The 27,443-nt window shown below is 37.5% G+C and overlaps 2 protein-coding genes across 3 annotated transcripts in view; one reads left to right on the top strand and one right to left on the bottom strand.

Annotated features, from left to right (window-relative positions):
* The window catches only part of atcayb (ATCAY kinesin light chain interacting caytaxin b), a 146,206-nt gene that overhangs the window by 101,267 nt on the left and 17,496 nt on the right, over window positions 1-27,443 (bottom strand). The gene's annotated exons all lie outside the window — the stretch shown is intronic.
* On the top strand, window positions 96-20,332 carry rx2 (retinal homeobox gene 2). Of its 2 annotated transcripts, none has more exons than XM_079876446.1 (6): window positions 96-159; window positions 821-1,007; window positions 1,240-1,324; window positions 4,545-4,873; window positions 14,958-15,211; window positions 19,402-20,332. In XM_079876446.1, exons 2-6 carry the CDS (start codon window positions 881-883, stop codon window positions 19,843-19,845), a joined length of 1,239 nt encoding a protein of 412 aa, XP_079732572.1. In that variant the 5' UTR covers window positions 96-159; window positions 821-880; the 3' UTR covers window positions 19,846-20,332. The 2 variants fall into 2 exon arrangements, with proteins under 2 accessions (XP_079732572.1, XP_079732571.1); XM_079876445.1 differs by having other exon boundaries at window positions 1,237-1,324.

Genomic DNA, 27,443 nt, shown 5'->3' with positions numbered 1-27,443 from the left:
TCACTTTTAGCCGCTTGTCTGCTGTCTGTTAGCGTCACGTCACCTCAGCTAATCGCCTGTTTGTCCATTTTCGTTTATCCGGGAGTGACGCGCCGCCAAGATGGCGACGGCCGGCTCCGCCCACTTTGGGCTTCAAAAATGCTCTTTAGAAACCAACAGGTGACGTCACAGACACTACGTCCATTGTTTTATACAGACTATGATACAAACCCACATTTTGACCACCTGCCTAATATGCTGTTGGTAGACGTTAACAGATCCTTCAAGTCCTGCAGGTTGCGAGGTGGAGCCGCTGTAGATCGAACGTGTTGGTCCAGCACATCCCAGAGATCCTCAACTGGACTGAGATATGGGGAGTTTAACTCTTCATTGTGTTCCTCAAACCATTCCTGATCAGTGTGTGCATTATCCTGCTGAATTTATGTGCATAACTTGCATGCATATAATGTATAATGATGTTTATTTGCAGTTTTACTTCAAATTTTATTTGCAAATGAAGCAATGAGCAAACATACACCAATGAGCCAAAACATTATGACCACCTGTATAATATGCTGTTGGACTTCCGCGTTCTGCCAAAACAGTGCCGACCCGAGGCGTGGACTCTACGAGACTCCTGAAGGTGTCTTCTGGTATCTGGCACCAGGACATTAGCAGGAGATTCTTCATGTCCTGTAGGTTGCAATCTCACAGATCCTCAATTGGATTGAGATCTGGGAAATTGGAGGGCCAGGGCAACACATTGAACTCTTCATCATGTTCCTCAAACCATTCCTGATCAGTGTGTGCATTATCCTGCAGAAAGAGCCTCTTCCACCAGGGAACACCAGTGTCATGAAGGGCTGAACCTGCTCTGCAACAGAGTTTAGGTCGGTGTCACATGTCAAATTTACGTCCACATGGATATCCAGACCCAGGGTTTCCCAGAGGAACATTGCCCAGAACATCACACTCCCTCAACCGGCTCGTCGTCGTCCCACAGAGATCCTGGTGCATCACTTTATCAGGTAAACGGCGCACATACACGGCCATCCACGTGATGTAAAAGAAAACAGGACTCATTGGACCAGACGACCTTCTTCCACTCCTCCAAGGTCCAGTTCTGACGCTCGCGTGACCATTGTAGGCTCTTTCACGAGTGGACAGGTTCATCACAGGCGCTCTGATTGCTCTTCTGTGTGTTGTGACACATTCCTCCCTTAACCATCATTCAAGTTTGTGTGACTTGTGCCACAGTAGAGCTTCTGTTGGCTCGGACCAGACGGGATAGTCTTCATTGCTCTCATGCATCGATGAGGCTTCGGCGTCCAACACCCTGTCGCCGGTGTATGGTTTATTCCTCCTCAGACACTGTTGGTAAATCCTCATCACTGCTGACCGCACAAAACTTGCCGATTCAGAGATACTCAGACCCAGTCGCCTTGCCAAAACAATTTGACCCTAGTCAAAGTCACTGAGATCTTTATTCCCAACCATTTCTGCTCATCAAACATGTTCATTACAAGAACTGACTGTTTGCTCACCATCTAATCTACCCAGACCTTAATATGTGGCCTTGTTAGGAGATGATCAAAGATATGATATTATATATATATATATATATATATATATATATATATATATATATATATATTTGTTTTTTTTTTATTGCAAGAAAGACACTTGTTTGAATGCCACATTGAATTCGATTATATTTGTTGAGATATGTATGTCACTAATTCTGCACATAGCAAACAAATTAGCAATAATAAAACTACAATGACTTACCTGTGACTGGTCATGTTTTGGCTTATCAGTGTATATTATTTGTGCCACATTTGGATGATAAAATAAATTATATATATATATATATATATATATATATATATATATATATATATATATATATATATAATTATTATAAAAATGTATATAAAATATTTCAGAATTCTAAAAAATATATATAAAATTGTTGAGCTATTTCAATTACTTTAGTTTGATTTGTTCATTGCAAAAATCTGTAAATTTTGTATAATTTATATATATATATAAATTATTTGTGTTCATATATAATAACATATATATACTGTATATATATATATATATATATATATATATATATATATACACATAAATAAAAATAGCAATACAAATATTATATATAAAATGATGTGTGTGCACATATATATATATATATATATATATATATATATATATACACACATTTTATTGCAAGAAAGACACTTGTTTGAATGCCACATTGAATTAGATTACATTTGTTGAGATATGTATGTCACTAATTCTGCACATAGCAAACAAATTAGCAATAATAAAACTACAATGACTGTTTTAAAAATGACCTGTTTGGGTTGTCAGCAATACAACAGTGTGTCTCCACGTACGCCTGTTTATGTTGATCATTTTTGTGAAGCACTGAAGGCATTTGGCTGCACAAGAAAAACACATCTTAATACATGGTGTGTCGTCTTTGTTAAGTTGGGGATTAAAGGACACTTTCAGTAGGTCGCCATTATAATTTAGACAAAAGAGTGTTGAAAGGAGGTTCTGTCGGTGCTTCATTAGCGCAGGCCTCCCTCTGTGGCCAAACCACAGCCAGCGTTTAGTGCAATTACCCAGCAGAGAACAACTGTCAATCATCCTTAAAGGGGAAGGATTCCCATTATTAAACCTCTTAAGTCTTTTCCTCTTGCCACCGGCTCTCTGCACGTCAGGCCAGTTTTCATGGCTTCATCCTAAAGATCAAGACCTCCATATGCTCCATATGCTCCGGGAATGGGATATATCTGAGTGCTTCGGAATTTCGCCTCACTTTTGGGACTTTTGGGAACCGTTAACGGTCATTTTACGGCACCATCTTAACAAGGTGCACTGTGGGTAAAAAAGTTGCGGTCTGTCATTTGCTGGGATGCTTGGAAGCAACAACCTTGTGTGACTCTGATGAGACATAAAGTCGAAGAAAAAGGTGCGTTTTTATGATTTAAAACTTCCTAGATTCATTTCGATTTGATTTACCTTTAAGATGCATCATTGTTAGGTGAAACTATGCAAATAAGACTCAATTATTTACTTCTATTTGTATATTTAAAACATGTACATTTTAATGTGCTACATACTTTTGGTTGATTGCACTGATTGTCTATTAATTAATTATCTGATTGAAAGTATATATGCATATACAGTAGGTAGAAACTAAGTAAAGTAATATATTGCATATTAAATATCATTACTGCCCACAAACTTTTCAGAAATTACTAAAACTTATTAACGCAGCTCTGTAATAATGTGACGACTAGGCCTGTATGATTCTGATTAACCAAAAGTTTTATGGAAAAAAGTATGAAGTTTACTCTTCTTACTTCTTACTTTTATTTTGTAAACTCTGAATTTAAACTTGAAATAGTAGCATCACTACTTCCCAGAAACTAAACAAAGAGGACTGAATTTGTATTTGCATACACAAAGAATACATTTTAATACATGCTTTTGGTTGATGGAAAATAATTACTTTATTAAATATTCTGACTGAACATGTATATTGCATATTGAAACATAAGTAGTAAATTTCAATAGAAATTCAATTCGTGAAAATGAACGTGCCGACACAGGCCTGAAATAAGGATTCACTGTCAATAAAGTTGGGATGGGAACAAAGGGATGAAACCGGCGGTTAAGAACATACAAAGACAACTGATCTCGTGCACAATGTGTCTTTGTCATTTTCTATGTAACTTTCGATGCTGGAGAATAAAGCATCTGAACACTGTGCCTTAGTTGTTTTTAACTGAAACTAATGAGGCATGTATAAATGGCCAGAGCCGCAGATTTATCAAGTTTAACATGACAAATTTAATGAGCATATTTTGGCCCAAATGTGAAGAAAACTATCATCATGCAAAAGATGCAGGAATAAAACTGTGTTTGAGCAGAACATTAATACTTGGATAACTATAGGCATTATTTTTCTAATTTATAGTACATATAAAATACATAATACCTACACAACAACAAACAATATATATGTAATACGCAGTACAACATATAAGACATTATTTTCAAAGATTATTAAAGATGCATACCTCAAACACAAATAAGTATTAGTTAGTCGTCCATTAAGAGTAAAGAGCTATAAAATGAACGTGGATGCCAGCTCAGATCATCTGACAACAAATGTTTGAGTTCATATTCAGATCTCTGACTTTCGACTGCAGATTTTGCTGCGTCGGTGAATCTGAGAACAGACTGTCGAGAGTTTCAGAAACTTGCTCAAGAGAAACATCTATGAAACAGATATTAAAGAGATCTCATTTGTGATTTTCTCCAGTGGATGCATCATTATATGTTACTATTTTTAATGATAAGATACAGAATCATACCTTTTATAACAATAGTTTAACACCTGATTTTATAAGCACTGCCAGAAACTGTTGAGTGATGCACTAAAAGTTAGAAAGGTCTTATTAACCTCTGCTGTTCTTGAACAGATCTTTGAAAGAGAATCTCTACGACAAATTGCAACCGGATCGTCTTTTGGACATAATTTGCAGTGTTTCCCCGAGGAGACTTACTGTGAGGGCAGATTGGATGCATTTGTCACTGGATACGATGAACATGGTGGACGATGGCTGCCTCTCGACGGACAACTATCACGACCTGGGTAAAGGCGGCGCCTCGGGCATGACAGGCCGCGTTCACAGCATCGACGTGATTCTGGGCTTCAGTAAAGACCAGGATCCTCTGCTCAACCCGGTCGGGCCGGTCGACACACACAAAGCCGATGGAGTGGACCTGGGAGAACAGGAGAAACAAGTGACCTCTGACCCCTACGGTCACCTGCAAAGTCTTCCGGACAGCTCACAGCAGTCGGCGTATCACGGTGAGAACCTGTGGGTTTACGAAAATTACATCTCATTTGATGGAAAGTGACAGAATCAAGAACAAAGCACAAAAATACCACAGGCTTAGAAGAAAAGTTTCTATATGGAATGCATATATATATATGTGTGTGTGTGTGTGTGTGTGTGTGTGTGTGTGTGTGTGTGTGTGTGTGTGTGTGTGTGTGCAAATATATTTGAATTGAAATTGGGGAAGCCACTTGAAACATTTGTTTTGTGATTTGTTCATTGCAAAAGTCAGTAAATTTTGCCAATAAACCTGATTTGCAATGGGGGTTGAATAATTTTGATTACAACTGTGTATATATATATATATATATATATATATATATATATATATATATATATACACACACACATATACATATATACATACATACATACATACACACATATGTATGTATATATGTATATATATATATTATTTATATATGCACACAAATATTTTATATAAAATAATCGTATTGATATATATATATATATATATATATATATATATCAATACGATTATTTTATATACAATTATTTGTGTGCATATATAAATAATATATATTTTAAGGTTCCATATATATAAATAATTTATATATATATATATATATATATATATATATATATATATATATATATATATATATATATATATATATATCAGTTATTTATATACTGTACCTAAAGGGCTCCATCAAGTGCTTCATATATACTGTAGAATCTTTTAGGAGTTTCCATAATGGGATCATTTTATGGATATAATTTTAATTAATTATAGTTTTAAATACATTTTTTTTTTATTTAATTTGAGTTTTAATTTCATGAATTATAAATACTTTATCACTAGACGAGATTGATTGAAATAACCCGTTAAACACGAACGTATTATACAAACTTTTAAGACGTTTCTCCTTATATAGAACCTTTTTGATATAAATGGTTCTTTAAAATTGAGTCAAGAACCTTAGAGTTCATTATAGAACCCCACGGAACCTTTAGTTCTAAGAGTGAGAGTGGATGCATGCAGAAAGTGCTGGTTTTGGGATTACAACTTGTCAGTGTATATTTCAATAACATAATTTTATTTATTTATTAACTTATCTATTGCTGTGAAAATGTGTTTGCATTTGTGTGCATAAAGACGACAACAAGGGTTTCTCTTGCATGAAGAGAGTCCTGCAACTCTATGTGATCTAGATTTGGCTCCAGTCCCTTTTCAATGTAAGTCTATGGGATTTTTTTCACCTGTTTAAGTCTGATGACTTAATAACTTAGTTGTGTAACAGCACACCTCTCTAGAACAAGACAAATGATATGAGGAATCACTCATACTGTACAAGACAAATTGAATGCTTAGGGTTACAGGTTTGTTCAGATTTCTAATCCTGAAAACAAGCAATAGTGATGCATGATTTAGAAAAAAACACCGTTCATCATTTAAGTAAGATAAATATTTTCTGACCACTTGGATTATTGTCAAACATGTCGGTTATAAATTGTTCTGGTCTTAATGTTTTGCCTAAATACATTTGCATAGATAACAATAATAGCAATCACTGTAAATAATGTGAATAGTTAGTATTGTTGCGACTTGTGGTCGTTTGCATAAAATGTATTGTTGGCTATTGCCACAAATATACCCGTGCGACTTATGACTGGTTTTGTGATCCAGGGTCACATTTAATAAATAATATCCCACAGATTATTCCACATCTCCACGTCCAGGTTAATTTATTGTGAAAACATGGTACATTTTCATAGCATTGCATCGGTGCTAAGCCTGATTAATGGTAATCACTGTAACTAGTGATTACATTAATAACTTAATGACGTGAAAATTATGTCAAATGGCATTTTGTGAAACAACTTAAACCCTAGATGCATATTATCTGCATATTATTGTAATTTTACTCTGGTTTTGTGTTCAAATTTCACAGGCTTAATAACAAATAATGAAACAAGGTTACAAAACGACTCTAATTAACCCTAGACATCAGTGCCACTGCATGTAGTTGTTGCATGGAAGTTGTGTACAGCACAACGTTTAACATTGAACTAATGATCTGATTTTAATCCTGCCCAACTTAATTAGATTCAACATGGATCTGCCCCACCTCAACATGTGACTCGGTTTGCTCTTAGTGGTTTCTGAGAAATGAAAATCTCCACTGTTGTCAGGCCGGTTGGCCCCTCTCTCGGCCGAAACGCTGCGGTCCTGAGTGAACCTCTTAACGGTTGGATTAGCAGTCTTGGCCACATGAGGTCTACAGGTTTAACCGGTGACATCTGCGTGCTTGGATTACTGATAAGACTTACTGACCAAGACAGAAGTGATGGAACTCACAAATCTCTTATTTTCTAGGTATTCATAAAATCGAAAGGTTAACATCTGACTCCGTCACAAACGTAAAAGTAGTTTTGTTCTTGCATTATTAATGGTACTTGTTAAGGCACCACATATTCCTTATCCCGTATCGTTTGTGCTGCTGACATGAATGATTCCTCTTGTTGAAGAGAGGTGTGCTGTTACTTTATAAGTGATCAGATGCATTATTTTCACCTGTTGGATGATAAAACAGTTGGAAAATATTCCACAGACTATAGGGCAAAAATATTTTTTTGGTCAATATTTAAATCATGATTATTTAACAATGATTATTGGTGGGCGATATGATCAAAGTCTTATTTCACTATAGGAGTCATTTTAAATATCAGTGAAATTTCACAATTATCGATACTTCAGCTAAAACTAATGTAAGAAAAAGGTCCTCAAAACAATTACATAAGACAAGTAAGCAGTCAGCAGTAATAAAACTAATTACAAACAAAACCACAGAATGAAAATACAAATTAAATAAATAGTGTTATAGTACATATTAAATATGTTTTTTCAGGAAGATGTACAGATGTGGCCTTTAAAAATGCGCGTCTCAGAGAGAAGAATGCTGAGAGCACTTCCGAAATTCTGCGGGATCGTGCAGAAGGGGGATTAGATGTTGGACGCAGGAAATAATAAAACCTGTAGATGGCAGTCGAGTTTCATGTGGCCATACTGAGTTGACGAAGTATGACGAATACAATGTTTTCTTTTGCCAGTTACATAAACAGTCACATATTCTTCATAAAAATCTGACTCAAACGCGCATCATTTGTCTTATTTTTTTTTTCTGTGTACTTACAGTAGAAGAGACGTGATGTAGGCTATGATAACTGAGTCTTATAACACAATCATTTGCGAAGACCTTTGAAGAGACCGAGATCATTTGCGCATTATCATTATCTAATTTTACATTTAGTTCATTTTTGCATCTTAACGTTTTAAATAGTTTTAACATGGTTGTAATGCGCTTTTCTGCATTACTGTACAGTACTTTTTATATTATCATGTTTCCCTTATAGGCGTCGATTTCGGTGGGGACGGTGGGTATGCACCCACCAGATTTCGTCATGAGTCATTTTGTACCCACCACTTTTAACTTCAGTCCATAATAATTTGACTTTGGGTTCTATTGACCGTTTTCAGTGGTTATGAGGAGCTTAATTAATTTAACCTGAGATGTGCGTTATATCGCCTTTTGATCATTCTTTGTGTTGTCGATTTTTGACACAATTTCATTATATGTTCGTAATAATTTGATTCATAATTATGTCATTTTTTTCTAAAAGTAAAAAAAAACTAAAAGATTTTCTAAAAGCAATATTCTAAAGAGATACAAAGACAGTGTACGCCACCAGATTTCGTCATGAGTCATTTTGTACCCACTACTTTTAACTTCCGTTGACCGTTTTCAGTAATATGAGAGAAAAATTTTTGTAATCATTGTCTGACACAACAAAAAAAAAATTTATAATATTCATTTTATTTTAATTTTCGTGTTCGCATTTATGAGGGGAAAAAACAACGTGTCAGTTTACGGTTATGGACGTGAGCGCTCTAAAAGCGGCACTAAAAGACTGCTTTAAAACTTTCACAGAGACCTCAAACAGAACAGCTGCCTTTCTTTAAATTGAATTTCGTTTTGTATTAATTATATCTTAATTTTAATCAGTGTTTGTGAACCATTTGCCTGGATTTAAGAAGTAAATATAGCAGACAATCACGACATTGGAGGCCCCGGCGATATCTCATAAATGAACCGAAACTCAGCGTGTAATGAACATTCACATTTACAGTGTATTTAGACACATTTAGACGCATTCATAATCATTACTTTTACCGGTTCTTTGTGGCAAGCTTTATGCGTGCGGTCTTGCGCAGTGCGGCTATATTACGTAAACACTCATGATCCATATAAGTAGGCTAATTAAATTAATATAAAGGGGCGATTTGTCCATGAATTACTTAAATGAACAACTAGCCTAGTATACTAGTCGACTAGAAAAAAAAATAAAAATAAAACTTTTAGTCGAAAGCAGCCCTTATTCCACATATTTTCGAACCAGGCAACATGACATCTGTGTTGAGCGAGCGACCGGAATGAATAGCGGAGCGGAATATTCAGAAATGCGCTCTCCACTCACGAGCTCTGATCGGAACAAACCCGAACCTCACTGTCTGCTGAACTTGCAGAATCATCAAAATATAATATTTTCTAAAGAAGAATTTTAAAACTTTATTGGTGGTAGTTGAGAAGAATTCCTCTTTCCATATCTAAATCATTTCGAGTGCAATATAAATGTACATTACTGTTATTCTTATTATATAAGAATAATACGTATTTTTTACAACATTTTTAACATAATAGAGAATATAAGTTTAGCGTGTTGTGTGTATTTCCTAATTATAAGCTTTTGGTGAAATTGCAACAAAACTAAAAGAGTAAAAGTGCATAAAAACATAAAAACATGGCGTCGTCTCAAGAAATATCTGCGTACACACGAAACCACTGAAACCGATTTTAAAACGATGTAGCCTAGTAGGCTATACATACCAGACCAGGCACTGTAATTCTGCCACAGTATACTAAAAACGGAGAAGACTTAAAGCATGCGCATAAACCTTGCGCGCTATACAACAATAATATTAGGCACAGTAGCTTCTTTTTTTCTTTTCTTTTTTTATCAAGAACTTTTTGAACAATATGAACAACCATAAATGGTCTGGTACAAAATATGAGTCACGATATTCGATAGTTAACGGATGCATAAAGCTTGCCACAAAGAACTGGCAAAAGTAATCATGTGTCAAGTATAGCAAGGAGACATTTTAATTGATTACTAATAATCTAGTGTTTTATGTGTCAGTCAAAGATGTTGACAATGCTGACTCGTCATCTTCGCACATATTGTGAACGTGCCTATAGAGAGAAATGCACACTTACATAAGAGAGTTGTCTGTTTCTTTTCGTTTTGAATTGTTTTGTTTAAAAGTGGACATTTCAAGCTTTCTAGATACATTTCTGAGTTTCGGTTCATTTATGAGACGAGCTCAGTTCACGAGCAATGCAAGTTATATCGCGCCGGTGCCTCCATTTCCTGATTAAATAGTCTTAAATGCGTCTTCGTGGACAGAAACCAATATAATCTTCCTGATTTAATCACGTAAAACATAAGTCTAAACACAAGCACCACTCTTCTGAATGATGGTAACCACAAACCTCCAAGAGTTTGTAAACCAATTGTTTGTAAAACATATTTAATACTTACAAATTCAAAAAAAATAAAAATAAATACTAATAATTTTTTTTGCAGTGTATAGGCTAAATAAAACGACATTAAGAAAGTTATTTCCAAAATGTAATTAATTGCACAGTCTTTGTTTTAGCTGCTAACAATTGCACAGAGTCAAGAAAGTACAACCACCCACCCCCCAGGTCTGCCGATTCAACCCCCAATGCTAATCGATCTCCTCTCAGGGAATCAAAAGAAAACCGGTTTTTCCAGTTTTCACCAGCGTGTGGTTGGGGTTTTAATCCCTTGCAGTTCCTTTGTTTAAATGCTATTTAAGCAAATCTACTATATACGCTTTAAGTTATTTCAAATTAATGTTTATAGCTTAATTTGTTGATATCGCGTAACTTAATTTGACATATGTTGATATAACCAACTGACATTGTAGATTCCATTGCATGCCAGGAAGAGGCTTATGCTTTGTTTTAAGTAATGAGCATTTACTATAATATAGCCGCACTCAAGCGCACGACCGCACGCATAAAGCTTGCCACAAAGAACCGGTAAAAGTAATGATTATGAATGCGTCTAAATGTGTCTAAATACACTGTAAATGTGAATGTTCATTACACGCTGAGTTTCGGTTCATTTATGAGATATCGCCGGGGCCTCCAATGTCGTGATTGTCTGCTATATTTACTTCTTAAATCCAGGCAATTGGTTCACGAAACATTGATTAAAATTAAGACATAATTAATACAAAACGAAATTCAATTTAAAGAAAGGCAGCTGTTCTGTTTGAGGTCTCTGTGAAAGTTTTAAAGCAGTCTTTTAGTGCCGCTTTTAGAGCGCTCACGTCCATAACCGTAAACTGACACGTTGTTTTTTCCCCTCATAAATGCGAACACGAAAACTAAAATAAAATGAATATTATATATATATTTTTTTGTGTGTCAGACAATGATTACAAAATTTTTCTCTCATATTGCTCCTCATAACCAAAACGGTCAACGGAAGTTAAAAGTAGTGGGTACAAAATGACTCATGACGAAATCTGGTGGGTACACTGTCTTTGTATCTCTTTAGAATATTGCTTTTAGAAAAACTTTTAGTTTTTTTACTTTTAGAAAAAAATGACATAATTATGAATCAAATTATTATGAACAAGTAATGAAACTGTGTCAAAATTCGACAACACAAAGAATGATCCAAAAGCGATATAACGCACATCTCAGGTTAAATTAATTATAAAAAACAGGGAACATTTTGTAAAAGCAAAACTGAACAAAATACATAATTAAAATAATTGTATTAGGCTATGTGTTACCGAATATTTAATACCACTTCCCCATAATGTTGTAATTATTTTTTTAAAACAACATCTGTCAAACTGTCAATCAGGGGTGCGTTTCCCGAAAGCATCGTTGGCCAACTATGGTCGCAAGTTCATCGCAATGTCCATTGAACTCTATTGGTAACGACGGAACTTGCGACCATAGTTGGCCAACGATGCTTTCGGGAAACGCACCCCAGATACCTCTTATCTGGTCATTTTTATTTTATTTTAGAAGTCATAACTGTTGATCACCCTTTATATGGATTTTGTGAATATGAATATTTAGAATATTTACAAACTGTCGGCAAGACCTCAAGCCAACCCCGGACATTCTGAGACTAACGTGGAAAAATCTTTATGCTTAATGCATTAAGACAGTTTAATTAAAATATTTATTAATAATTTAATGGCAAATCAGATGCGCCCAACGTATGCTACGCGTTGTGCTGCGACATTACCTCACAAGAAATATCTGCCCAAGAACAATCACACAAGAAATATCTGCACGAATTAAGAATCTGGGTAAGTCGCATTATTTAAGCCTTGCATTATGTTAGGATGATTTTGTGTATATATATAAAAAATACTGCTGGGTTTTTACAGGCAGAGCCACGTGCATTATGCTCACACTAAATTCTCTGTTGCGCTTAGTATAAATGCGCATTGCATGCACAATCATCTTAATAGTTGTACAAAAAAGTTATGCGCTGGCAAGAACGTCACTTTGCTGTTTTAATAAAAGCAATGTTAAATATTCTGCATGCACTCATCTCCTGGAAACCACAGCAATGACAAAGCATATAAAAATTCGTAAACGTTGTCCAATACCCCTTCTTGTCTTAATGAACCTTTTGCATTTACAAATATTTTCAAATGTCTGTATAATACAGTAGCCTACTGTAAATATTTGTGTCTATTACTATTTATAATTTATATTTTATTGTGGATGTTTTCTCACAATCATGACGTAATGTGAAGTAAAATAAAAAATCTAATGTAAAGTTGTTTTTTATGCGCCACCTGGTGGATATTCTGTGAAGCGAAACACATTGAGGGATTTTTTTAAGTAGGCCCCCCCGAAGCACTTGCAGAATTCTGCGAGACTCTACGAGACGAATTGCCGAATGCCGCGGGAGAAAACGCGCGTTTTTAAAGGCCAGATCTGTACTCGCAGTGGTATTCAGATAAGCAATAGCCAACAACAACAACAAAAAATGAATAATTAAATGTAAAATAACACTGCATAGTCTTAATGTGCACATTAAATATAGATTAATCCTTATTAAAGCTACTTAAGTTATTCAGTCAAAATCAGGGTGTGATTTTCCTTTGTCGTTTTGTTGCTTGATTATCATTAATGACAGGTTTATTAGGCTGCTGTCACTTTAAGAGCGAATGCACGGATCCAATATACTGTTACACATGCATTTTCTACGTTTACTTAAGACATAACTCACTGTGTTTACGTGAATACTCTCCAAAAAGCCTTTTTAACTTTTTTGTGTGTACGTTTTTAGGCCCCGTTTACACGTACATGGTTATTTTGAAAAACTAAGACAATTCCCTTTGTTTGTGCCCTTTGTTTACACGCAAACGGAGAATTCACCTCTGAAAACGATTCTTTCTAAAAACTGGAGATTTTGGAAAACTTCGTTTGCATGTAAAATAAAACTTGCACCTGCGTCAAAAGTGCGACCTTACGATTTGTTGCTGTTGTTGCCATTTCCGGGATTCTGATTGGCTAACGTGGGCTTGAGCCTCTCGTTACACTGCCACCTACAGGTTTGGCATGCTCTTGGCGGCATATGTACGCGGGTTCATGTAAAAAACAAACACTTTTCTGAAAACTGACAGGTGTGCACAATGTTATTTTTGAAAACGGAGAAGGTGAAATGTCCATTTGTGAAAATAACCGGCCACGTGTAAACCATAGACTGTAAAAAAATATGGATGTAGTGTCCGTGACGTCATCTGTAGGTTTCTGAAGACCGTTTTTTGAAGCCTAAAGTGGGCGTAGCCGACCGTCGCCATCTTGGAAGCGCGTCACTCCCGAATTGATTTATTTTTACAGTCAGACAATGAGCTGAGGTAACGTGACGGCTAACAGACAGCAGACAAACGGCTAATGATGACTAATGACCACAGCAGCAGGAATCCACCTGTCACTCAAAAGTGGACACCCTTAATAATGCAGAAATTTTAGGCTTAATATAATTTAAACGCATGAGTTATAAAAAAATTCACCCCCCTCACAGTTGTCATGAAGGGCAAAATTAGCTGTATAGACCAAAGCCACTTTTTACTCCAGGCTGTAAACATGTTTTTTTTCTGCTGTAAAGTTGGGCATTTCAACATGGGGGAGATGCAGATTTGACTCACTTTTGCAGCCGGCCTCAAGCAGCCAGTCGATGAATTGCCGTTTAATTCACTTCCGTGTTGGTTTCAAGAGAGAGACAGGGAGGTTGCCGCTTGGTGTAAACGTAGCCTTAAGGTGATGATACACAGGGCAACTTTTTGAGCAATGTTGCTGGGCAATCTTGCCGGTCGATTGTTTCTTGGGCACTTTCCCATTGAAAATGGGCAATACATTTCTATCTGGATAATTTAGATCGGTCGTGGGCCCTGTGTCTCATCTGGTTGCCCGTTGACGCCAACATTGCCCAGCAATATCGCTCAAAAAGTTGCCCTGTGTATCATCACCTTTAGACTCGTATCGTATCCACGTTCGGCTACGACTCGCACACACAGAAAGCCGCCTGGTGAAAAGTGTCTCTTTTGCGGCTTAATGTGCTTTTAATAACACTGTTTAATATCAAACACGTCCCACAGTTTTACAACACTCACGTATTTGGCTGATTTGGATGTTAAGTTTGGGGAGGAACGAAAACGAACCGCTGTGAAGGAAAGGAAGTTGCGTTGGAAGCGGCACAATAATCATTTTACCTCAATAATCTTGTTTTCATAATCGTTGGAAGCCAAAATCGAAATAAAAAATCAATTGCAATTAATCGCACAGACTCACACTGAAGGAGGGACCTGTAAACCCATTAGCAACATTCATTCTTTAATGGACTTTACAAAGTTACCTGTGAAATAAAGAGCGGTCCGTTTTATCTGTTCCTGCGCTGTAGATACTGGGCTTTTCTCCACGGAGAAGTGCGATGCAGATCTGGGAGATCCACGGAGCAATGTGGAGAGTGACAGCCGTTCCCCGGACGCTCCCGATGAGGATCAACCTAAAAAGAAACACAGACGCAACAGAACCACCTTCACGACCTATCAGTTGCACGAGCTCGAACGGGCCTTCGAGAAGTCCCACTACCCGGATGTGTACAGTCGAGAAGAGCTGGCCATGAAAGTCAACCTCCCAGAAGTTCGAGTTCAGGTAAGCTTTGGGCAGTACAAGCTGGGACACTTAATGGTATTAGATAGACTCTGTAGAGGCGTAGTGATCAATGTAATTGTAATTTCATTACAACCTTGACATTGGGGTGATTTGTAATGGACTTATTTGTAATGATAGGGCATTACATGGTAGAGCTGCACGATTCTGGATAAACTGAGAATCCTCCCACCATTCTGGACAGACAACTAAACAAAATAACATGTAATTTATTAGAGGTTATGACAAATGTTAGTTGCAGCAGTCTATTTAAAAGTGTTTTATAAACACTGGTTTAAACTCTCTTCACATCCTGATAGCAATCAATAACAGAAGATGTTTAAATATTAAAACATGTAGTCAAGTCATCTTCATTTATACAGCGCTTTTAACAATGTAGATTGTTCCAAAGCGGCTTTACAGTGATAATAGGAAATTAAAGTCACATAGATTGTTTTGGCTTTACAGCCGCTCTAGAATAAAGTTATTGTTCAGATAAAGTTAGTTTTGATTGATTCACTTCCGTCGCAACGATCATTAGTTATTAACTTAGGGGCTGCTAACACGACACCGTTTTAACAGAAAACTCTTAAAGCAACACTAAGTAGGATTTTTTACCTTCAAATAATGTTTCCAAAATCGTGAGTCGTACAAAACCTTTCTTTTTAGTAAACTCTGTGTACACAAACAATGTAGTCAATGCTTAAGTTCATGTGTCGAGCCGCTGGTGACACTTCCAGCACAGTTTCATGTTGTGTCGAGCCTTTTTAGTGTTTTAAAAATAGCGATTTTTAAAGCTATCATAGTCGTGCCCCAAGCACTCCCATTCACAAGGCATTTTAACTGAAAAAGAAAATACGGTCAATCTTAAAAGTGGCGTTTCCATGCTAATTATGCATTTACACGAAAGTTTGACTTGGGTAGATTAACAAAAAGAGCCTATGTTGCATTTTGGCGAGTGTAACCCTTTAACATGTAGACGTGGCAGTAAATCCCGGGACGTCTATACTGTAGCATGGCTATGAGGATGAGTGTCTCTCAGCGATGGTGACATGACAGCAACAGGACTTAAAAGCCTTGGTAATCTGAAACAAAAGAAGACGACAGGCAGAAGGTGCACAGTAATATGCTCGATACTTATAGTGGTGAGGGGGGGAGGGTTGCAAGCAGTTTGAGCATGCTTTCCAAGCAGTAATGCCACGTATATATATATCCTCCTGGTCTAATAGGAGAATGCTATTGGTTGGAGCGATCTGACAGCTGACAGCGTCTATGCCTATGTGGCCTGCCTGATTTAACCCTGCGCTCGTGAACCAAAACAACGAGTTCATGCCGCGTTCACACCATGTCATAACCGTAATTAAAGGGATACTTCACCTCTGGAAAGATGAATGTTATTTAAAATAGGTCATTTATGTAGAAGAAATGTGAAGAAATTTTTGAATTTGGAGCTTTCTAGACTGAGAAAAGCCAGAAAATGTATTTTTGGCTTATGTGGATGAAAGACAACAACTCCCAGAATGCACTTGCTTCGGTGCCCTACGAGGCCACTCCCAAGCCACGCCTACCGGTTAGAGAGCGCAGTTGAAAACAACAAGGTTAGGCTACTAGTGAGTCTCCGTGACGAGTTTGCCCGGGATTTCGAGATCGGCCAAAATGTCCGGGATTCGGCTTTTGCGTTCTACAGTCGCCATTCATCATATTTACTGTGGTGAGCAGGACGAGGCTGAGGGGCGTGGGAGAACGGCGCGAGGCCGGTGGCGTGATTACTGATGAGCGGCACCTCTGAGACGCAGCGGTCTCGTATCTCTCACGGAGGAGCGGGAATTTTCTAAGCAATGTTAAAACGCACATCAACCGATCACTTGTTTAGCATTCATGTAAACACTACATTCAGATTCACCAATCGGAATGAATTCAGTAAGATTGAAACAAAAGGTGTGCATGTAAACAATGAATGGTGACCGTAGAAAGCAAAAGCCGAATCCCGGACATTTTGGACGATCTCGACGGCCGGACATGTCCGGGAAAAAGAGGATGGTAACCCCTACTACTCAGCTTTCTCCACAGAACAAGAGCCTGCTAGCTTAGCTTCCAAAGAAAGACGGCTGACTGTGTGTACATTCTGTGAGTGAGATCCCTCCCTCTATGGGCGGGTTGAAAACATGCGGGACAGCCCCTCCTACTCGCCTCTGCCCAGAAAATCCTCAGATGACGCAAAATGACGATTTTTGCGTCATCGGAGGATTTTTTCCAGACAAAAAAATATATAAATCTCTCGTCTCAGGGGGACATGAGGGTGGAAAGCACGGTAATTCGAAAATACTACAGGTTTTCTACTAATACAAAGCTTAATGCTAAATCCTGAAGTATCCCTTTAAGAGATGTCAACCCATGACGTTTTACTAGAGCTGCTCACTTCCTCAGACTCGGATTTATGCGTTTCTATATCAACACTATCAACGGCGAAATGAATCTGCAGCAGTCAGGTGATACAAGAGCTCTGTATGTTGTTTACGTTCATTATTATTGTAATGTTAATGCTTTGAGACATGAGGTAGTTTAACGCCGTCTTTCGTGTCGCTTTTCAGACTGCTTTGGCTGTGTGTGTTCATGTGTTTTGAAGGAGGCGTGGCTTTGGAGACGCTCTGAAGGGAGGGTGGGATCTTATGCTTTGAACAAATCTCTTGAATAAATTATTCAATAACAAATACATTTTTAACAGTCACTTGTTGCCACCTACTGGCGTAACCAAGTTACTTTCAAAATGTGATGTTCTCTATTGTGAGAGTTAATCCACGCTACGTAGATATCAGTGTTTATATCCAAACTAACTGCTAATCCCTATTAGCATTTTGTACTGTGGGAAGCAGGGAAACACATATTTTCAGTAAAGCTCTAGCAATATAAGTCTACAAGGCAAGTGTACAGGACTGTGAAAAAACATTATGCGTTGTTTAAAAAGTACAACCGTAACATTTAAACATCTTTGTTAATATGATACCGGAAGATTCACTTACCAACATTGTTTGTGCAAAGTTATATCCAGTCGTTCAGCTTACATCTCAACCATGCAACCCTGCAACTTTTGCATAATGTCTTGATAAGAAGTATGTAGGTACAAGAAGCTCATTCACCTAGAAAAGTAGCAACACTACGTTACAAACATTTTTACTGGAGAGATCAATCAAGTGCTTTACGAAAAATGACAAGCTTCACATTTGTGCTTTTAAACTCTCCAGCACGCTAACCTCTAAGGGCCATATTTTAATGATCTAAGCACATGGTCTAAAACGCAGGGCGCAAGTGCACTTAGTCCGAATCCACTTTTGCTAGTTTAACGACGGGAAAAATGGTCGGCGTGCCCAGCGCATAGTCTAAAAGGGTCGTCCCTATTCTCTTAATGAGTAATAGGTGTGTTTTGGCCTTTACGTGCGTTAAATCATTCAGAGTCTCATCTCCCATTCCCTTCCCAGAGTCTCATTCTCCCATTCAGCGTCTACAAAGACTGGAGGTAAACGGCTCCAGCTATTATACTGTTCCCAATAAGTGACAAAATAACGCCAACATTTTCCTATTTACACGTTATTTTGTCACTTATTGGGAGCAGTATGCTAGCTGGAGCCGTTTACCTCCAGTCTTTGTGCTAAGCTAGGCTAGCGGTGGGTGCGTCAGACAGAGTTACGGCACGCACGGAGATGAGAAGGGTATGTGTGGACTTATCTAACTCTGGGGGATACGGTGAATAAGATAAAGTCCCAAAAAGTCGGTGTGTTCCTTTAATATTTGGCATGTTTGTGTGCTGCTGTGCGTCCCTGTGTGTTTAATAAGCAGAGTGTACATGCGTTGTGGACCCACCGCACATTACTAACGCGCTCTTTATATAACACAAAAATACTGCGCCATTGACTTTAGAGCAGGTTTCAGTTGGTCAATGGCTCAGTCTATTTCAGAGACCCCAAAATAGCAACGCGCCAACAATGCGCCAGAACACACCTCGTTTTCAGACCAGCACGGCCATGGGTGCAAATGCATTTGCTATTTAAACAACATGGCGCAGGACGTGAAAATGAAAACTGCGTCAGGCTGAAACTAGCAAAACACACTAGTCTTCTGTGGACAGATGAGTCAAAATAAGTTTCTGTGCCAGGGTTTCATGTCTAAATAATTCTTGACTTTGTCCCATTGTATAGGTGTGGTTCCAGAACCGGCGTGCAAAATGGCGGCGGCAAGAAAAAATGGACACGGGAAGCATGAAGCTCCACGACTCTCCAATGCTGTCCTTCAACCGACCCAATATGGCTCCCAACGTGGGTCCCATGAGTAATTCTCTACCCCTGGACCCCTGGTTGTCCTCTCCACTCTCCAGTGCCACTTCTATGCACAGCATCCCGGGCTTCATGGGACCAAGCCAAAGCCTCCAGCCCGCATATACGGCTCACCCAGGCTTTCTGAACTCTTCTCCAGGAATGGTGCAGGGAATGCAACCAATGCCACCTCCTCCATACCAGTGTTCCCCGGCATTTAATGATAAATATCCATTGGATGACGTAGACCGCAGCTCTAGCATTGCAGCTTTGAGGATGAAGGCCAAGGAGCACATTCAGTCCATGGACAAAACCTGGCAACCCATGTAACGGGAAAATGGTGAACATTACATTATTTTATTGGGATCTCATTGGGACACGTGGATGCATATTTTCTTTTTTTTTTTTTTTTTTTTTAGAAATGACCAGCATCAGATCATTAGGATTAGGGTTCACCCAAATGCATTGAAGCGACCAGGAAACATTTGTCAAAAAGCGTGAACTCATTTCATATCGTCTTTGAATTGTCTGGAAAATAAAACAAAATGTGATTTTAAGGACCTCAGCGTTTGAGGATATCTTCATAACGTAACATACCTGGAGTTACGCCGATGGTCAAACCTGCTTGGCACGTTGGATTTGAAATCATTCTGGCAACAAAGCACGGACAGTTTGGGATTGTAGAATCTACAGTAAGGCGTTTCTTACTTCTTACGCGCAGATGTCAAGCTCCTTAGGATTTTGGGTTTCAGTCGGTGCCAAGCTTCTCTGCTTATCATTGAGCCAGGTTTGGCTAATTTAACAGGACAGTGCAGCTCAGGACAACTGATACCTCAATGCCTGTTCAGAGGTTAAATTCATATTCTACCATCTAGACATGAGGATCGATTAGAAGAAATCACTTGATTTTGATTTAAAAGGAGTGACTCTTAATTACTATGGTCGAATAAACAAACCTAGGAACAGAATGTCTTTTATTGAATTGTAACGTTACATGAGTAGTTGCATTATCAAGCCATGGTGTGAAGACCATCTCTAAATCACTTGCATTTAGTTCAGCAGTGCCACAAATCCTCTTTGCCATTCGACGTGATCATATAATCATATAAAACGAGTATCTGTGGGGTCTATTTCAAACAATGAATGTCAAAAGTCCCAAAGGGTGAATTTCATGAAGAAAGTCTGGGCTTTATTTCATCCCAAAAACAAGAAAACCTTATAAGAAATTATATTTTGCAAGAAGAAAATTTAGGCCTATTTTATTATGTATTTACACCCTAAATTCTCATTACAGTAATGCTGTAAAACCTCATTATTTCTGTATTTAATTAAAATTATATGTATGTACGCTCTCTCTCTCTCTCTCTCTCTCTCTCACTATATATTCTCATTACTGTAATGCTGAAAAATCTCACTATTACTGTATTTATTCATTACTAATTATTACTATATACAGGATATTATATATATTAAATAAGCATAAATTAACTTAGGTATCATAAGTACTACAATATTAATTGACTTTAAATGCTATTAAATATTAATAGTATTATTAATATTAAATAATAATTTTAATAAAATATATTTCAATAATTATTTTTCACATTAGCTTTCTAAATCATTTCTAATAATTTCTAATTTCATTTTTTTCCCTTTTGTTTTTGGGTTGAAATATGACCTGGGTACTTGACAGTCGTCAGAATCATCCCAGAAATGTAAGTTTATTTTGCATAATTCTATGTTAGTTTTATGAAATTGAAAAAATCTCCATTTAAATCAAAGCTTACTCCAAAACACACACCCAATATTAATTTTGTCCAGACGTCAATGGCTTTGTAGTTATTGGCACGATCCACTTTATAAGCAGTGTTGAGAGATGACGGCCTGAAAAGAAAGTAAGAGGGAAGAGTAAAAAGAATGACAGCGAAAGCAGTTCGCATTTGCAATGCTTTCGAATAGGATTCTTTTAGTCTCACTAAAAACAAATGCCATTGCATTAAATGAGTAAAAATCAAAGCAATTGGCAAGTGACTAAAGTGACTAAAACACTAGTTGATTAAAAGCCACTGAAAAATGTAGACAATTGACTGACATTCCCACATTTATAAGTGTTAGTGAAGGGAAAAAAGTACCTTAAAGAACCACTTTACAGTTTGACACGCAGTGATTTCTCTGTACAGAAACTTTGTGAGGTCATTAGCGGATTGTGTTGCTGTCATAGCAGGTGTGTGTGAGGACGCGGAAAGAGCGGCTCCCCACCGGGACTCTTCATTGTTTGAGATTATCGATTGCCCCTCTGCTCTGAACTAATGGGCGTCCCAGACAGGTGTCAGAACTGCATGCACGTCATTTAAATGTGCAAACGATGTCCAGTGAATCGATCAAACAACTTTGAGAAACAAGCTGTGTCTTATTAGATTTCTTTTCACTTCTCCTAGAAGTTGATGGTATACAGTCACTGAGTAGAAGTAACTGAGGCATCGTGATCATTTTAATACTCTGTGGACACTGTAACTATGCAAAGCGAAAAAAATACATATCATGATCCATTTTTATGCACTGTGTGAACTAAAATGGTTGCAAATGGTGCAAAACAAAAGCTTGATGCAAAATAAATACATTCTACAGTATGTGTGACATATTGTTTATTATATAGGTGTGCATTGAAGAAGAGTCGTTAATAAAATAGAGTTCTTATAAAAGCACGGTTTATGGATTTCTGTGAACTACGATGAAGCCAAAGAAGATAGTATTTTCTTTCAAGATGTGTAAACTTAGATTCTGCCACAATTGTTGCAGCTTTATCATTGTATGACATGCATATTAACTGTCGTTATGTTTGTTTATGCCGGGTTGTGATTGAATATGTCTTTAGATTTTTTTTGTTTTTGTTTGGAGATACGTTTTTTTTTTTGCACTAACAATTGGAATAAAGATGAATGATGAAAATGCATGACTGGTTAACTTTTATAATTCATAAAACAGAAAGCTCACTCAAAACTTAATTTAAATATAATTAAATGTAAAACTTGAATTAAATGTAGATCTTAATGTGCGTTTCCATCGAGCATACTTTTTTTTTTTTTTAAATCTAATGCAATGCTCATATGATAAATCATATTAATAATAATATAATAATATAATAATAATATGAATATGACATAATTTCTGGACATTTGATTGATTATTTGATCATTTTTATAATACATTTACAGTGTAGTTGTTGTCTGTGGTCTTAAATATCACACATATACAAGTCATTGTAGCTCAACTAGTGATTGAAAGCGTTTTTCCCCTCATTAGTGAGTGTGTTCAGTGGGCCTGACTAGGTTGAGGGTGTAGTGACCTGTCCTCGCCTGCCCTTGCAGGTTAACGGCACCAGGCCAGCCTGTTAAGAAGATGAGCCGGCCGTCCATCAGGCCTCCACAGGGGACAGAGGGGTGTGTGTGTGTGTGTGTGTGTGTGTGTGTGCACGCTCCTAATTGCCCCACGTCCCGCTGCTGGTTTCCATGCTTCACTGACACAAAACATACAGTCCTCTTAAATCAAATGACACAACATGACAGAGTTTGAAACATTAATGCCATTTAGAATACATACATTTTCTAATCACAAATGTACTGCAGATCTTCTTGTAATCTAGTTCCGCTCACGCATCCTAGTTTGCAGGACAGAATAACAGTAAAATGTAAGTATGAGAATTATGTAGCGAGCACATGCCAATGTTAGTTACACCGCAAAAATAAATAAATAAATATTTTGACTTGTTTATTTACAATTATCTAAACAATGGGCCCTATTTTAACAATCTGAAACACAAGTATCAAACGCGAAACGCAAGTAACTTTGTGGGCGGATCTCGGGCGCTGTTGCTATTATACCGGCGGGATAAATGACTCTTGCGCCCGACGCAAATCTAAAATGTGTTGGTCTGAAGTAGCTTCATTATTCATAATAATTATAATAATTCATTATTATATATAATAATTCATTATTCATAGGTGTGGTTTGGGCGTAACATGAAATAAACCAATCAGAGCGTCATCTCACATTCCCTTTAAGAGCAGGCGCGCTTGTTCCATGGCGGATTGCTATTATAACGGCAGATTTGCCAGACGCACACCAGGAGCGGTTCACAGCCGAGGAGACCGATGTTCTCATCAGGGCCGTAAAACACAGAGAAGTGACATTGGGGATGGAGAAACACCCCCAAATTAGCTTCGGTTAAACAGGCGTATGATAATTTTGGTAAATGTGTAAGCTAGATTTATGCCTATTTTTTCACCACAATGATTTCCCTCGTGTGGTAATATTTTTCCTTGTAATAATGTAGCCTATGTTTTGCAAAAATGAAAACTGCTGCGTCTGTGTAGATGAGAGAAGCAAAGTGTATGCGCGCTGTGCACATGCTACATTATGGCCAAGCATGAGCCCTTAAAATAGCATTTGAATAACATGCGCCACTGACTTTAGACGAGGTTTTTCCTGGTCAGTGGCGGAATTGTTTTCTGAAACTGCAAAATAGCATCAGGGAACGTTTGCGCCGGAACACGCCTCCTCTTTTCACTGAACCACCCCCGGGAGCGCAAGTTCATTCCCTAATTTACCGACGTGCGTCTGTGGAGGGAAAAGTCCGCTGTGCATCAGGTGAAAAATAGGAATGATACATGCGTCGGTGTACGAAGTCAATTGCGTTGGGTGCAAGATAGGGGCCAATGTATCTTTTGTCCCTCTAGCGGTTAAAAACAAAACTGCATGCATTTTGCGGAAGAAAATTGTTTTTGTTGTGCTTTGGCTCTATATGACTGTGTGGATGAATAAGGCTCGTCCCCTTCCGTTGTTTCACAGTGCTACAACAACCCGGACTGACTGTTGTGTACCTATAGTCATTTTCATGTTTTTTTTTTGCATTTTATAGCGGCACCAGGTGGCCAGTCGCTGTGTTCTTTTTCACGCAACCACAGATCGAGCCCGTACATAAGTGTACCGAGTTTGGGGAAATCATCTCATTCTGTTCAAGAGGGAAAGCCATATTAGTAAAAGTGGCCACGCCCACTTCAACAAGTTTTGGCGTCTTTTTTAAATAATTATTGACAATCAGACTCCAGAGAATCTTTCTGCACTGGTTTAGTTCAGATCGGGCGAAAAACCTAGGACTAGTTCACAAGGACTAAGACTAAAACCTAAAAATCACCCAAAATCTTTCAATAATACCCCAAATTCCAATAATGCAAGACACTTGAGTTGGAAATGAATGGTTTAAGAGTTATGAGCCATTAAGTACTTTTGATCGCTGTGGCGCCACCATCAGGCTGATTGGGGCGAGATTTGGTGACGTTGTAGACGGTGTGAGTACTACCATCCCTCAAAGTTTCAAGTCTCTACGACTTACGGTTTGGTCTGCCTGTACTTTTAGGGGAGAATGCTGATCCCTTGAAATTCTAACAATTACAATCAGCGCTACACACTTGAACCCCTAAATATATGAATCTTCATTAGCAAATAAACTATGAGTGATGTGATGTTGTGACATGGTTTAATCGACTGTCAAGACATCCCATTACATGACATGACCTGTGAGGAGTGTCGGCAGTCAAATGTGAAGTAAAGGTCAGAGGTCACGAGGCCGACCGGTGCTCATTTTGACAATGATGTCAGTTCAGGGATTTCTACATGGATGCTGTCTGGTTTAATTGAAGGAATTGGGCATTAGTTAACAACAAGCAACAGGTGACCAAAATGAAACAATTTATTTATCTGATCTGCGTCTCCAGAATGGGTAAAAATGCTAAAATAAACTGAACTAGACTCTTACATTTTGACATGTGGTGATCATCCGTGCAAAACTCGCTGCTATGATGTTAGATTATATCTTAATTTAGGAATGTTTCGATATTTGTACCGGGAAAAACAAGACAAAAATACTGAGTAGGAAAGTAACTTTTGCAGTGTTTATCCGCCACCCTACTCTCTAAATATTGGCTACTGTGAAAAAACACACCTGTCTACCTCAGGTATAGAGCTGAAAATAAACTCGTTTAGAAGAGCTCGTCCTCCTCAGTAAACCAACAACTGCAACACTGACCGTGTGATCCACTGCTAAACTCATTCGCTTGCGCTGTATTTTCCTCGCTCGGGCGAGGAGGGTCTGATAATAATGAATTGATTGTGTGTGTTTTTCGGTCCTCACGCTGTGCAGGGATCTGGAACTTGGGATGTAGTTAACTCTCTGATTAGAGGAACATGTTCTATGGTGCAAATAATAAGGGAAGCAAGCGGAATTAATTGGGTTTGATTTCTACAGCTTTTCTATGTCCTTTTCGAATGCCATAATGAGACGGTTTGGCAAGGCGACAGGAGGGCAGCGAGAACGTGCTTGACTGTTGTTTTCCCTTTTTTGCGGCTTGTAAGGACATGTGGTACGTTTGGAAACGCATGTTGCAATACTATTTTTGCAGCATGCGTCATGTACTCATGCATAGTATGCAAATTTCTGTAATGCCTGGATGACCTACTGCATATTAATAAAGAACACAGAGTGAAATAAATACTGGAATCAACTTGACCTTCCATTTCCAGTGCGACGGATGAACATTAAATGCAATTTTTGGTTACACTTTATATCGAAAGTCGACTTTTGATATTAACTATAAGTAACTTTGCAACTACATGTCTACTAATTTCATTAGAGTATTAGGAGACAGTTAGAGTTAGTTTAGTCCCCCGTAGTGAAAAATTGTATCCCTTAAAACTCATCTTTGATCACCAAAATGACATATTTAAACGTTTTTTCCTTGAAAAAAATGTTCTTCATGCCTTAAAGTAGCTTGAATGTAACTCAACACCCTTGCCTCATTTAGTATACGCGGTTCTATGAATATGCAAATGAGCCCCGCCTCCACTCACTCGCTCAGCTCAGAGATCCACTCGTTGGCGATCACATGTTGATCTGATTGGTTACAAGATAGTTTGTGACGTCAGAAACACCAGCGATTTTTGAAACTGTCTTTGGTTCACTGCAGTTTTAAGGAGAAAATACTCAGCAATGGTGTCGACTTATGAATTTACACATGGTTTGTCTTAAAGCATATTAAAAATACCACATAGACATATAAACAACATTAAAAAGCTTGATTTTCACCACAGGGGGACTTTAACTTTAACATAAAATCATTATTAGATTAAAAAAGCAGAACAACTGTATTTATTCCTAAAATATGAACTAGACTCACTGAATTAAACATGCAACATAGTCTCATGAAAAAAAAAAAAAAGTAAGTAGTATACTAATATTCCATATACTACTCACATATCATCACTGTATTTTGGATTAAGCAAGATCGGACAGCTCCATATGAATACCTGTTGTCATCAGTATTACCGGTAGTCATGCTTTAGTTTTTCTTGTCATTATCCAGGAAGTTGACCATAGAGTCACAGCGCCATCTACAGTTGCTCAATTGAACTTCATCAACAAATTCTCAATTGCTCTGGATCCATGCATTTCCAGTATGTCAACATAAACGAACTCTAACGGCATTTGCAATTTTACTTCTCTAATGTGATATATTTCAGAGTGAAACAGGATATACAATGATAGAAAATATGGTAGCACTTTACAATAAGGTTCATTAGTTAACATTTGTTAATGTATTAACCATGAGCAATACATTTGTTACTGTTTTTGTTCATCTTTGTTAAGGTTAGTTAATAAAAATACATCATTGTTAGTTCATGTTAGTTCACAGTACATTAACTAATGTTAACAAAATTTTAATAAAGTATTAGTAAATGTTGAAATTAACATTAACAAAGATTAATAAATGCTATATAAGTGCATTTCATTATTAGTTCATGCTAACTGATGTAGTTAATGTTAACTAATGAACCTTATTGTAAAGTATTTATTAATCTTAGTTAATATTAAT

This window comes from Squalius cephalus (genome assembly GCF_949319135.1).
Source record: "Squalius cephalus genome assembly, chromosome: 7".
Classification (NCBI taxonomy): domain Eukaryota; kingdom Metazoa; phylum Chordata; class Actinopteri; order Cypriniformes; family Leuciscidae; genus Squalius; species Squalius cephalus.
Note: the sequence above shows the minus strand (reverse complement) of the source record. Positions and strands in the feature narration are given on the sequence as shown.